We start from the raw sequence: 15,435 nt of genomic DNA, 5'->3' as shown, positions 1-15,435 counted from the left end.
AAACCATAGTTTTCCAACCAAAGCATGATGAAGCAACCCGTGACAAAAAAAAAGAAAATCTAGTTTCCATATTCTTACGCCATCTAATTTTTTTCTGTTCACATTCCTCTCAACACCAGCAACATGTGATAAATAACCATGGCAACCTTCTAAAAAGGAACCCAGAGCCTCTCATTAGGGCATTACGCACAAGTTTGAAGTTGTTTCCTGGAAACTTGCTTACCAGTTATTAATTATAATCTCGCTACATTTAGATAAGCAAGGGAACCCAGCAACCCGTTTCGCATGGCTCATACTTTCATAGGTTGCTATGTTGGGGAATAATTAAAGAACTAAACCAAAGTGGAAGGAAAATGTATTAAAAAATGTCACTGCTTCTACGGCAGCTATATCTCAATAAATAGCATTAGTGAAAAATGCATTTTTTTGCCAATTCAATTCAGAAAGTGAAAATTCAGAGTGAAACTAATTTTAGTTTTCTTTAAAAAAAATCCTACTTACAGTTGAACATCAACCCAACATCAGCTTCTCAAAAAGGGAAATGATCACATAGAACAGATAAAAAATTATTTTTAGTATAGAAATGTCCACCTAAGCCATACAGTAAAGGCACGATTGGAGGATCCTTTTGCTTGAATTACTGTATCAGTGTGGTGTGTCATGGAGGCGATCAGCCTGTGGTCCTGCTGAGGTGTTCAAGAAGCACAGGTTCCTTTGATGGCACCTTTCAGGTCATCTGCACTGTTGTGTCAGGTGTCTGTCATCTTCCTCTTAACGATCCTAATATTCTCTTAAGGGTTTGAAGGTTTAAGTCAGGCCAGTTTGCTGGCCAATCAAGCACAATAAAGGAGAAGCTGCGTGGACAAAGGCTGGAAAAAGAAATCAGATTTTCCATAAAGCCTGTCAGGCAGAAGGAAGCAAGAACTGATCTAAAATTTCCTGAGAGACCGCAAAACAGTCCAGTCCTTTTTCTCCTCACCCAGGTCAGGTCTTTGGGTCAGGATTGGCTCAACGCGAGGATTGTGACAACTGTAGCTTATGTCCTAGGTACGTCTGTGTGTGGTGGCTCAGATTCCATCTGCAGTTCACGGTTTGGGAATCACGGCCAGACTTTTAATTGGGCTTTGCTTCCCGATCCGCTCAAGTCTGCGGTTATCCACGTTTCTTGTTCACCTTTTGTTTAGCAATTACATCTTTCTCCTTGTAGAAGGTGTCGGCAACTGCACACTGGACAGCGGGTAAATCTGTTAAAAATTGATTTCCCATGAAGGTGGTATCAAAAACAAAACATTTCTATTGGTTTTATGTAATGCCATCCATATCTGTGAAAATGTAGTTTTGGTTGCCGACAGCTGTACGCCATAATCATCTCATTTACCGGCAATAAATGTTTAAAATATATGGACTCAGTCCATACACCGTAGTGCTCAAGATTAACTTTTCTATGTTGTTTGTATCTACAGAGATGTTTGTATCCTACATGTAGAAGCTTGACTGATGGAAAATAAAAAAAAATAAGCGTAAACCCGCAACAACGGCAGCATACCAATGGATAAAAAGTTGGCATTCTAAAACCACAGCTGGCATGCAACATGTCTGCTGGTTAATCATCTAGGAGGCAATAACCTGTTTTAAGGTTTACTAAAACAGATGATTCCTAATTCTGGCGGGGGATTAGCGGGTCAAAGGAATGTCACATTGATAGAAAGCACTCACAAGTGGAACTTTTCATCCCAGACAGGGTTGAGGTTGCCAAAGATGGTTTTGGTCCTGCGCTTGGTCTTCCCCACCTGCACCGTGACATACGGGTCGCTGGATCCAGTTTTATCCTTGGCCTGTAATCCCTGTGCACACATGACTGAACACAAGACAGGAAGACATCATGTCGGCATCACAAACACAAATCCTACCCCTGCTGTTAAGGGGAAAAGTTTGATTCATGTGACTAAGATCGCAGATGTGGAATTTAATGAACTCTTGGGGACATTATTTATACAGTAAAAAACTAAAGGATGATCTGGAGGAACCAGACCTGTTTCATATATTTTTTACCTGCCCAATAAGGATGGAAAAAACGAAAGCAGGGATGTTGCAGATAAAACAAGGGAATTGCTTGAAGGCATTGTAATTTTACTTAACTTTCTAATAAAAATTTACAGTGTTGACCATGCTTCAGGGGGATTTAAATGTCACCAGTGCTGTGTGTATTTCACAAACCGCATGCTCTGAAGGCGTGTGCTTCGTTACCATGCCAGCTGTATATTCTGTTTTATTTTCAGATTTAGCAACTGAACTCAATGCTCCACACAGTTCGGCTGAGAGCAGCAGATCACCTTACCAGCACACAGATGCATCTCAATAAATCAGATTATCATTCAAGAGTTCATTTTTTTCAGTAATTCAGTCCGAAAAGTGCAACTCATGTAGTCGTGTAGTTTCAGTCCAAACAATGTCATGATTTAGGCTTTTGTTCATTTGTTTTGGACCTCTCTGGACTAATCAGTTTTCACTCCCCTCAGCCAACAGACGTTCTGTCCCCATCCAATCAGCTCAGTCCACTCCTCAGTCACCAGTCTCCAGTCAATCAGCTCAGATCAGCTCCACCTGCTGCCACTCGTTACTGTCAACCCTTCTCACCTGTTCACCTGCCTACTTATCCCTGCCTCAGTCATTCACTCTCTGCCAGAACGTCTCCTCTTGTCGGATGTGCTCTGAGACTACCAGTTCCTGTGTGCGCGCAGCCGGTTGAACTCTTCTGCTTAGTTTGTGTGTTCTGCCCCCCACTGTCGCATCCTGCCAATGTCTGTGTGCTGCACAAGTCTGCCTGTTTCCCAGTGAGTTCCAGCTTCCTGCTCTGCCCGTTCTGGTGGTTCCTCAGTCCGCATCGCCTGTTCTGGTCACCCCCCGCCTTCTTCTCTGGTTTGTATTGTCACTGCCTGCAACCCCTGGTCAGTCTGGTTCAGCTTGCCTGCCTGACCTGCCAATAATTCATCTTTCTCAATAAACCTTTAATGACGTTATCTCTGTCTCGCTGATATCAGGTTCTCTAAACACTACTCATAGGTGTTTTATTTCAAGCGTTTACACTATTGAAATTGCATTAGACCAGTAAAAAGTATTTTTTTTATTTCACAAATGTTGTTGTGGGCATTTAGTAGTTTCACAAATATTGAGATGGGTAACTTGACAGCCACTAAAATCTCTTTGAATTCTATTTCATTTGGTTTTATGTCCCTCCATTGTCATGCCCCATTGGTATGTTTCTGAACCGTTATACATTCACCAAATCAGTTGAAAGTTGAGTGGAAGGAAAAAGTGTGGCAGAAAAATGTGCACATCCAACAGGGATAGCTGTAGCCTTCAGAGGACTGTGAAGCAACACCGGCTGAAGAGACTGGGGAAGGCGTGGGGCTGCGACTGGAGTCGGAACTTCAACAGTCGCCTCATATAGATGTATCCAGGACACGGGCTATACATTTTTTTTTACTGAGCTACTTCTAAATCAGAGATTATGTCAGAATCATCCCACATAAACGAAGGGAAAAAAAAGAACTGGTCTGTTATTAAGGCCTGTGAATGTGTTTTACTTTTAATTTTTAAAGCAAAAAAAAAAATAATCAAATCCCAGGTTCTTGTGGAAAAGTGAGGTTAAGCTTGACGTTTCCCAATAACTTTTCCAGCCACACTTGGCACACACCCAAACTGCTAAAGTACCAATGCCTGCTTTCATGGCCAAGGTATTGCAGTATTTGATTGGCCTTGGATCTGGCCTGACCTAAACCCTACAGTCAATCTATAGAACAAGATGAGAGACACCAGACCCAACAATGCAGACAAGTTGAAAACTGCTATCAAAGCAAACTGGGCCTCCTTCACACCTCAGCAGAACCAAAGGCTGATCCCCTCCATGTTAAGCTGGGTTGATGCAAAAGGAGTCTGACCATGTAGAGAATGCACAGTAGCTACATACGCACTGTTTTAAGATATTTGTGTATTAAAATATGTATTATTTTCATTGGCCTTATGTAATAAAATATTTTGAGAAACTGAATTTAGATTATCATTCAAGATAGAATTGTCCATACTATCAAAATTAGGAATAAACTCTTGAAATACACCCCTGTGTGCTAAATAATTCTATTCCCCTTTTGAACTGGATTCCTGATATAAGTTACCAAATAAACAAATGTACTGATATGCACATTGAATGCATTATTTAAATCAAACCAGATAGTTGCAATGTTTCTAATATGCCAGCTGTGTCTTACTGACCTACAATTCATGTCTTTATGACCTACATACAATAATCAGTCTACCAGAAAGCAGAAGGGGAAGTATTGCACATTTGGGTTGCTTATGTAACATTCACACTGATTTCCAGTGATCCTAACACATTTATTTTCAAATTCAACAATGAATATCTTGAAGAACAACTTTATCATAAAGGTTGTCTGATGCACACAATCACAATGATTTTTAATTTGCAGTAGACGTGTGAAACATATTCCTTGCCCCAGGATTGCTGTATAGCTAATAACTGAAAGTTGATGAGCTTTTCTAAAGACATCACAATTTCAGAAACCACATCCACTGACCATACTGACAATTCCTTTGAAGTGAACTTTTCAAACACAGGCACTTTTGGATAGCAAAAGTGTAAAAATTTGGATTAAAAACGAAACATCAGTGCAATCATTTTGCAAAATGAATAAATACATAAGGAAACTGTTTTGTTCAGCAATAGCACTTTCAGTTATAGTATTTTCTTGTTATCTTAAATTTAAGCTTAAGGTGGATTCGGGCTCTCTGTGCATTCCCGCAGCTGCAGTGTGTTACTGCTGAGTTGGTTTCCTGGCTCCAAATAAAGAGCATTGACTCAGAAAAGTGGGTGCAGAGAAGGAAAGTCTGTAGTATTTCACTAGCACCATAAAAGGGAAAAAGGACACTGCAGCATTAAATATGCATAAGTCACATACTAAATTATTCAGGGTACATATATATCATTCAGCGCAAAGCTGACAGGAGTTGGGGGCAAGATATAGGGGTCTGGGGGGGGGGGGGACCTGCGGCCTGCTTGCTTCAGGAGATCTTAAAATCAAAGGCCTCGTGAAAAAGGGGTGAAACAGTGTGTCCTGTGCATAAAGGTGTTAGGAGGCTTCAAACTAAATGATACATTACCAAACAGCAGCTAGATCATCTGAACTCATTTTTTTAATGTTGGGATTCAATCTTTATCACAGCAGGAAGTGAACGGGAAAGCAGAGTTATAAAAGTCACTCACTTTATTGACTACTCTAAGTGATCTCTGTCTATGAAACCTATGAGTGTGTGCCTCATGTATTGAAATTGTAACATTTTGCATAGAAGAAACAAGGAACAAAACAATAAACCAAAATACTTTACAAATGCATTTACACTTTTAGCTTATGCTGGTAAATTTGTGAAGCACTCAATAAAAAATAAGATTGATAGTAAGTCAATTCCTATTTATACAGGACTTTGCCTCACATAAACAAAAAGCACAAATTTATTCGGATCAAATAGGGCTGGAGTTACCGAGTCGGCAGACAGCTGCTAAGCCTGCAGTTACCAAAGAAACTGCTAGTTGAGTGAAGCAGTGCTGCACTGAATTTTTTAACATCAGAAACTAGCCATCAAATTCAGAGAAATGTCTGATTTAAACCATTTCCACAGCTTTATTGCACATTAGCTGTCTTCCTCATAGTTGTTCTCCAATGTGTTGAAATTTGATGAAAAACTCAACGTGGCCAATAAATGAGCAGAAGTGTGTACAGCCAGTGCTAAAGGAAGTCTTAAAAGAAAGGTTTCACAAAAAGTCTGACTTTCTGTCCTTAGTTTCATAACATATTAACTGGTAAAATAGGAAACTAATCATCCTGTGATGGGAGAATTCACAAAGTTGTCCCCCACTTTATTTTTGCACAGGTATTTATTTATGCACTACATGTATGGCACACACTGATACACGAACAGATACAAGCAATGGTCTCCTATGTCTGTATCAAGGCTGGGTCCTCAAAGCGGGAAATAAAGAAATGTATTTCGTAACAGACAACTTAAGGCTCCTGAAAAGTGTAAAAGCAAAAAAATGTGATTGCCTCAAGGACAAATCAAGAATACCGACGCTAAAGCAATAATTAATGGGAATGGCTTTAATGCAACATTGCAGATTGAAAAAGTGGAATGATTCCTTCGCTCAACTTGATCAAACAGAAAATGGATTGACTATTTAAAAAAAAATTCAACACAAATAGGTACTGTACTAACTTAATGTTTCGTTAAAATAGAACAGAAACACGTGTTCTTTATTTTCACTTAATTATTGAGTTTTACTGACTGTTTTATTTTATTTTCTATCAAATGGGAGCCTTCTCTGTGCTGTCTTGCCACCCCCACCTTTCAGCAGGCAGTATTTTTATGCAATCGGCAGGATTTATGCAAACATACATAAATATAGCTGGACTCTCCCCTAAATGCATGCATAAAACTTAATTAAATTCAGTGAAAGGAAATTAACAATTAGCAAACCACAACTCAACATTTGGCATACATCGAGACACCTTAATGAACAGCCCTTCCCTTATATCTAATATTTTTATCACAGCTATATATAAATGAATGCACGTGTCATCAGTGAGGCTTGTTTAAGACTATAGCCTGTGCTCTTACAGGCTCCACATGATGACAAAAAGTATTGTTAAGTATTGAACACCCTAATAACCTTTGTATCGATAGCAACTACCCTCCCCCCCCCCCAAAAAAAAAAGGTCAATCATATTTTTTTCTCAAATTAAATATGTACAGAAGATGGTGATATTGTTTTTTAGGTGAATGGCCAAGGGGATTGGGATTAATTAGAAATAAAAGTCAGTTTAAATAAAGGCATGTGTCATTAGATTACTGTTGGTATTTTTTTTTGATTCAGCATTGGAGATATAATTTAAAGTTTATGGTACATGGGTCACGTATGGCAGCATCATGACAAATACGTATCACTACGCTGGTAACTGATCAAGGTCTGACTAATTCACAAAACATTACCAGATGGCTTGAATAGTCACATTTAGTTTCCTGAGAAAGCGGGCTAACCTGTTATGGTGATTTTGGCAGACCACTTGGAGGTCCCGTCCAGCACAGCCTGCTTGGCTATCTTCAGATGGGAGGCAAACTCTTCTTTAGAGACGTCAAACATCTCCTGGATCACCTCAAACACTTCGGGACGGTTCTTCTCTCTGATCTTCATACGCTCTTTCATAGCCATGATGATGTTTTGAGTCTTGTCTTCTGCCCCATGCTTAGAACTTTTCTCCACAGCCCCTAAAGTGGCAAAGAGATTAGGTTGAGTATAACAGCTAATGCACGTTGGTGATTCTGCTACTAATCTCACTTTTTTTTAGCGATCTGATCTATGCGCAGTGTGTGCTTCTTTCCAGCAGCAAGCAATTTATCAGATCCAACGTTTATCTACATGATTTTATTCTTTCATATTAACGCCTGCCTGTGTGACAAGTAACAGTAGCCTCTTAATAATATCTGATCAGAACATTATCTATCTGCTGGTGTGGTAATGAGCGCAGATTGAAGTGCGATAAGGATAATTCACAATTTAAACAATAAAACATTTCTGTACTTGTATGAAACAGTTATAAAACCAAGTTGTATAACGGCCAGGGTGTGGATAATCCACTTAGAGCGTGAGAGCATTGCTGCAGGGACCATCCTGAAGAGTCACATTGTTCCTAGCGGGTAGTGTTCTGCCCTGTAATAACAAGGGAGTGCCTGACAGACAAAGCTGATTGGATGTTGTAATGAGTGGAGTGGCTCACACAGTGACATGAATGCACCATGTAGCAATGAGGTAAAAGGCTCTGGAATACATGCGCAGCACAAGCCACCATTGCATCATTCAAAGGATCTGCAGGCTGAGGGATTGGTGTGGAGATATTATTAACAACATTTGGGAAAAGAGCAAAAAAAAATAATATTTTAAATAATGTTAAAGATGCGTAGAGAAATAGGCTGCTGGGTTGCCAAAACCTTGGAAAAACCCCAACTGCAGACTGGCCGGTGCCATTTTTCAAAAATCCAGTCTTCTTCGGGTCAATAAACGCACCGTACGGCTCAGGCATGGTGTGTTTACTGACCTAGTTGTGGAAAGAAACTGTGGTGGAAAGAACAAGACTTTGGTGCGGTAGTTGTTACTGAAATAGAATAACTCTTAAGTTGGCTTTTTTCAGTGTCGGTTGGGCGTTTAAAGAATAAAGTGGGAGGAGCCAAAAAAAATCTGTAATAAGAATTGTATTTTTCTCGTGGGCTTTTCATAGAGACTGTTACTTAAACAGAGAGTGAGATTTTCAGCAGAAGAAAGCTTGACCAAGCCTTCGCTGCTTCTGCCCCGCCCCTTTGAAACTCACTGTCCCAAGCCATCAGGAACTCAGACTCATTACAGAACCTCAAATCTCATCTTAAAACCCACTAAGTTAAACTTGCTTTTCTGTAGTACAATTTTTCGTATATTTCTGTATTTTTTATTTATTTTTTTTGTTTGAAAGCATCTTTGAGTGTCCAAAAAACCGCTATATAAGTTTGATGTATTATTATAATATTATTATTGAATAGAAAACAATGAATTACTTTCTTGATTAGAATTTGCCCACAAAACTTCAATAGGTGCATATCTGTGCATCACTTCAATCTTAAGAGCAGACTGTTTTCAGAAACGTATTCATGATAAATAATTTTTTCACTTTTTATTTTTTACTGCAAACAATATAGATAGAAAAACTCTATATCTGTAGGATTATGTAGTTTCAACCTTTTAGATAAAGACTTAAGATTACTCTGCAAATTTGTCTGAGTAAAATCTATTCAAATTGAAGAATTACTCAGAAACAGATAAAATTTGATTTCCCTCAACATCAAAAAAAAAAATCTTCAATTTGAGTAAATTTTCCTCTGACAAACTTCCAGTGTAGAATCTTTTGGCCTAGTGGTTAGAGCACAGAGCTTCGGTCCCAGCGGTTCTGAGTTCAACTCCCACAAGCTGTCATTCTGGGTCCCTGAGCAAGACCCTTAACCCCCAATTGCTCCCCAGGCGCCGCACAGTGGCAGCCTGCTGCTCCCCAAGGGGATGGGTTAAGATGCAGAAGTGAATTTCTCCATTGTGAGATCAATAAAGTAACTTTTTTTTTTCATGCATGTCTGTGAAATTTTAGTTGCAGTATATATTATAGCTAGGGCTGGGCAAGTTAACGCGTTAATTTCGCGTTAACTCATTAGACTATTAACGGCGATATTTTCTTTAACGCGCGTTAACGCATGTTGGTCACATGCTTTTATTTTGTGATGGTCTGTTGCTGCGGTGTAGGGGTTTGAATCAGAACAGTAGGTGGCGATAATGCGCCAATAACCTCGCTGTCAGCCCAGCCTCAGTTTCAAAGAGGAAGAAAGGTGCTGGCCGGAAAAAAACACAGCTGACATGCGGAAGGCGGTGTTTCCCGCAGGTACCGCGAGCGAGCTTAGGCGAGGCGAGGCGGTGAGTTGGCGGCCGGAACAAGTTTTGTGCGGAGCGGAGCGGAGCGGGGGGGGGGGTCTGCATCGACGCCGTCGGTGAAGTCGCTTCTCGTTTCAAAGTATCCATGTATTTTTGCCTGTTTTCCCCCTGCCATTCACTATATGCGCGCGAGAAAGCAACAACAAAAAACCGCGTGTCAACGTCAAATAAACGCAAGCATATCGAGTTAGCAAGCATTTCAGTTTAAAGTTCTTCCAGCATGGAATATGACAGAAACAAGTTAGTTGGAACCACTGCCAAGTAAAACTTTGGTATTGAACATAAAATGATAATGCTGCTCCCTGCTGTTACCTCAGAAATTGCCTGTTTTTGGTAGATGTTTTCCCCATAAAGAGAATTCCCTGTCAGTGGCAATAAGCTTTAATTTATTATTATTGCTATTTTTTGTTTTACATGTTTAAGTTGAGCTTTACACTAAATATGTGTTACTGATAAGTGCTACAAATGTTACAACACTTTTGTTCATATGGCAGCAGAACATTAAAATAAAAGTGCTCTTTACACTACTTTTGAAATCATTCTTGGAGTTTGTAAATACAATGCGATTAATCGCGATTAATCGCGATTAATCAGTGCGATTAATCGCGATTAAATATTTTAATCGTTGCCCAGCCCTAATTATAGCGCTTCCTTACTTTGTAAACAATCTGCGTTGAGCAGGTCCTGGCACTTCTCGTGGCATTTAACGCCACACTCGGAGCAGCGCATGCCCTGACGGGCGATCCCCCACAGCAGACCTTCGCACTCATGGCAGTAGGTGGGAGCAGTTGCCGTCCACACCTCAAAATTGTGGGGAGTAGTTGATGAAATGGGATAGATCAAGGCCTGGAGAGTCTTCTTGAAGACGTGCAGTTTCTGAAAATGAGAGAATAGAGGAAAAAAAAGTAAGACGTGACGGCAGTGATGAAAAAGATCTGTTGCCAAGAGAAACAGAAGGGATTCGGCTGATGTCATTAAGCTCCCGTGGCACATTGAGCTGGGGAAAATATGTTTCATAAAACCTCCACAAGTTAATAAAAGCAAGTAGTAGCTAAATTGCTTTTCAGAGATCTGCAGCACATTTTTCTAACCTACAGTATTTCTCAGTTCCCAACAAGATGAACGCAGAGAAAACACAGCAGGTTGATTTTTAAACAATAAAGTTACAGCTTGATCTTTGTTTATTCAAACAAAAATATCATCAGTTGGTTTCAGTGAATGAAATATCATTCCCTCTGTGTTGCAGCCTATAACTTTAGAGTCTGATCAAACTACAGCAACAGTTCACACAGGGATGAGAAAAAAAAGTGTTTGGCCCCCTGATGATTTTATGGTTTGGGTTTACTTGGACACATCAGGACTTGGAATAATTAATGGAACTATACTCTCTATTAGAAAATCTTGAAGGAAAATATCTGGCCATCCGTTTGTTTTTTAGGCTTAAGCACACTTGGGCTAACCTGACTCTCGCCACATGGATGTAGTTCTGCAAAGCTCCACAGATCTCCACACATCCATCTGGAATCGCTGCCAGCGGGAGGGATTTCAATACCTCATAAAATGGATGGGCCAATCAGGATTTTTGTGGATGTGACGTATCAGAAAAGCGACTGTTTGGATTCAGACAACAATTGCGGCTTGCAGCAAGGGGCAACAATAGCCCCCTTTTCCATGTCTGCTTTTGAGATTCCTGGGGCTTTGCAAACCACAGGTAGCGATTCCATACACATTTACTCCTCGCCTAATTTAATTTATTTGCACTTTACTTTCCCGGGTCTTTGGTCTCCCAACAGGCCCAGTACTTCTCTGCTTTTTTGGGGTTGAGGGGGGCGGGGGGGGGGGCGTCCACTAAGAAAAACTGTCCACCTCAAGGGTAGAGTAAGGAGATGAGGAGTTTGCAAACCCATCAATTTTATAACTTTAATTCATCACAAGTTGTTTTAAGATGATTTTAGGCAAGAAAGTACACCTCCAAACTTCCTCTGTGCAATTGGTTCATCAGGATTATGGGCCAATTTTAATTCTGCTCGGACTTGTCAGGAGCGGCAGAGACGTGCTGACAGGCGAGCCTGGCCAGGAAGACAGCAGCCAGACGGTCTGTGATTTCCCGCTGACTGGATTATGTTTGTCGGCGCTGAAAAGTCGCCATAAAGCATTCACTAAGTTAGTAGGGGATATTTGCGCATAACACTGTTCTGTTTTGGTTTTCCCTGTCTCGTTCTCATCAGCGTCACGGGTAGGTTTGGATGTGAGTGGTTGAAGTCGCACGTCAGTAATGATAACAGATAACTGGTTTATCCAATCACATGCAAGGATTTTTGATAAGGCCCCTCTTTCTGAAATACATCTCCAATGGAGTGATCCCAGATGGATGTGTGGAGCTCTGTGGAACAAAATCCATCTGGCGAGAGTCAGGTTACACTTGTCAAAAAAACAAAAATGTAAGTTTTAGAATGGCCCAATCAAAGTATGGCCTTAAATTGGAATGAAATGTTGCAAAACTACAGCACCACCTGTTACCTTAAACAGATAATTTGTTTTTGGAAACTCTCCGCTGTTTTTGGATAAAAACATTCAGCAAAGAAGAGTGGGCCAAAATGCATCCACACTGATGTAAAAGACTCATTGGCAGCTGCTGCCAACACTTAATGGATGCTGTTGCTGCCAAGAGTAGCATAACCAGGGATTAGGTTTAGGGGGCGATCACATTTTCACAATGGGCCATGATGGTTTAGAAATCACGATTGTGTACTTACTGAGGTTATCTTTGTCTTATATTAAAATATTTTGACGATCTAAAACATTTAAATGTGAAAAACCCCATAAAAACAGAAACAATAATGCAAAAGCCAAATCTTGCTTCCCAGCGGGGCACATTTTCACTTCTCTTTTCTTCTAGCAAGTTATCAGATAACATTTTTCGAATATTACCTTTAGGGGGGTTTCATAGCGTGCTCTCTGGATCTTTCATGATCGATTCCTTCATCAGTTCAGATTAACAGCACTTTCGGTTCAAAGCCTTTGTTTCTATTGAGTGGTTTCGTAACTAAAGCAAATAGTATAGTCCACAAGAGAGAAGCCCACACTAATTGCTGCATAACAGAAGCCCCTCAAATTGAACATTTTTCTGCAGCAGAATGCCTTCCACAAGGACCCACAAAACGGCCAGACTTGCCAGTTCTTGAAGGCGGAATCAATGGATGTTGTAAATAAGGTTTTTAAAAGTGGGCATTATCCAGATTGAGTGGAGAAGAAAGAAAGTGAGTACGACTGAAAGATGTTTGAAAGTTAAATAAATCTACAAAAGGTGCTCCTTCTTTACTTTTACCGACCTCCGCTCCTCAACACCCCCCCCCCCACCTACCCACCCACTGGAATAGTACCTGTGCACTTTAACAGAACTATTGCACCGCCTCTTAGTACCCACACACTTGCAGAGATGATTAAATGACACGGATTGTGCGGCAACAGGGCCACAGAGAAGCTTCGCTGACACAACAGAGAGATTGACCAATGCATGAGATCCTTTAATGAAACACAGACAGGGTGAGAGGGAGATTCCAATCCCTAATCTGACGACTAAGAGTAAGAGATAAGCAGATGTCAGAGATTCAGCAAACATAGACACATTATGCTAGACTACGGGCCACACCCGGAAGCATGCTTCTCACCAAGCATAACACGTAACGACACCGCCTGTGGGAAAGGAGTGAATTCAATTTTATCTGAGTATGGGAAATCATGGGGACCTCTCAATCTCAGTTTGTCTCAATGAAATGACTAAGCTGTTAAATAGCCCATTATTTTCCAACCAACAAACCAACTGTTTCAGTGGCAGTGTGTGAACATAATTTCCGTGTTAATGTGTCTTTCATCACTGCATGGATAGTATTTTACTCTCACACTGTGTTTTTTTTTCTTCTTCTGTTTATCACTCTCTCTGTTTCTCTGCTGTGCAGCAGATATGAGGAGAGCTTTGCATGTGCCAGTCTGATGTGTTACCCTGTGAGGTAACCCTGGAGATTTGTGCAAAACACTGCTAGACGTGACCAACAGCTGCAGCCTATGCCTGAGAGCAACATGACAGTGAAAAATCTAATCTCGCCTCCTCTTTTCCAATTTCACCACCTATCGTCCTTGTCAACCCCTTCATTGACAGTGCTAGTGTCTTCATGCTGCTACAGCCTTCCATTTTCGGCACAAACTTTTTTCAGTTTCCCCCGTAACTATAAGTGAGGGCGTTTTATTTTTTTGTTTTTGTTGTTTGTTTTTTTTCATTGCATGCACAGCGAGAAATTAACTGCTGATGCACCATTTCTCATACTGTTTGGTGTGAAAGTGTTTGTTGAGAGCTGCACCGTGGAATAGGTAGCACTATTGGCTTGCAATAAGAAGGTCCATTATGTCTGTGTTCAGGTAAGGCTGCGTGAGAGTCAATCAGTGGGTAGCAAGAGGTCTGTCTCGGTTTGTTCCTTTTGAGCTTTCAATCTGTCTCATATGGGGCAGAGCGGAAATAGAAATGCTGGTAACCTTTAAGAAATCTCAGGGTCATCGTATGGATCTCCATTCTCCAGCTTTACACGCAGAGACTGTGGTGTCAGTAATGCTAGCCATGCTAACACAGTCAACTGCCAAAAGTCTAGAAAATGTTCCCAGTGTGACCTCGGTAAAAATTTTAAGTCTTAGCCTAATTTTTTTGTAAAGATTTTGTTTTAAAATGGAATTACTGAGGAATGGTGTTTCACGTGTTTCATGATTTCATAAAGGCTAAATATACTCAGTCTTGATGGTTTCATTAAGTTCCTGTGTAGAAAATGTGTGTTAAAATTTGTTAACAATTTTCCCTTTACATTACAATCCCTGTAAATCTAGATCTGTTCTGTCAGAAAATAGATAACAAGGTGGTCTAACTTGGCTTTAAACACAGAATCTTTTTGTTGGAGGGTCTGGGCATGGCACAGTCTGACATCAGACCATGGCTATAAGTTTGGCTTTAATTTCCTCAAACAGTATCATCAGATCTAGACCAAGCTGAGAAGGATGGATATTAAACCAAACTCTAAATATTATTTAGGCAAAATTTTGCTGGACATGGTCTATTTTCTACACAGCGCCCACCCAAAATATTAAGAACTGCCCAAGGCATGCTTTGGCCAAGGATTAATAAATTTGGTACACATGTAGAGTGTCAATACCTACAAAACAGGCTCTTGGAGCCATGGTCAAAACCCCACAGGAAGTCAGCCATTTTGGATCAACACCGACATTTTGTCTCTTTTACACTTGTTGGATCTGAGCTAACTCCACCTATAGCTTTGGACTTCAGACTTCAAAACGACTCAGTGTAGTCTTAAGGCATTGGAAATAAATTTTAAAAAATTAGCAAAGACCTTTTCCCGTATTAAAGCATGTGGATTGGCCAAACTTAAAAAACTGACTTATCACCTTATAAAATTAAGTTGTCATAGCTTCATACGCATACCAAGCTGATCCTGTGTGGCCAGATCTTGTGTGTCATCACAGACCAGCACTGAACACATTCACATATTCATTTGCTAACATCACTTTAGCTCCACCCACCAAGAACAAGAATTGACCTCTTTCGCTGGTGGACATCCTACTTTTACACTCTGACTCATATTAGGTTTCAAGCAGTGTCTGATGACACAGAACAAGGTGATGCAGAATCCTACTCTGAACAGTGAATGCTAACTGGACCGTGTGGATGTGGCAGAGTCACAAATTTTGATGCCTTTTGCATATAGTTGGCTCTAAATCACTCATGCACATCATAATTTTTGTTTCAAACTGGACATAATCTTATGTCCAGTTTGTGGGTTAACATAATTGATCTTTGTTAA

The 15,435-nt window shown here is 40.3% G+C and overlaps 1 protein-coding gene across 3 annotated transcripts in view; it reads right to left on the bottom strand.

Moving 5' to 3' along the window:
- Positions 1-15,435, bottom strand: part of LOC105916397 (protein unc-13 homolog C) — a 181,036-nt gene that overhangs the window by 129,434 nt on the left and 36,167 nt on the right. For all 3 annotated transcript variants that reach the window (XM_021309664.2, XM_036136264.1, XM_036136263.1), the window contains 3 exons: positions 10,231-10,450; positions 7,111-7,338; positions 1,717-1,858 (listed from right to left, as the gene is read on the bottom strand). In XM_021309664.2, the coding sequence (XP_021165339.2) occupies positions 1,717-1,858; positions 7,111-7,338; positions 10,231-10,450 (590 nt within the window). The remainder of the gene's footprint in view (positions 1-1,716; positions 1,859-7,110; positions 7,339-10,230; positions 10,451-15,435) is intronic.

This window comes from Fundulus heteroclitus, chromosome 4 (genome assembly GCF_011125445.2).
Source record: "Fundulus heteroclitus isolate FHET01 chromosome 4, MU-UCD_Fhet_4.1, whole genome shotgun sequence".
In the NCBI taxonomy this organism is placed as follows: domain Eukaryota; kingdom Metazoa; phylum Chordata; class Actinopteri; order Cyprinodontiformes; family Fundulidae; genus Fundulus; species Fundulus heteroclitus.
This window is presented reverse-complemented; position numbering and strand designations above follow the sequence as displayed.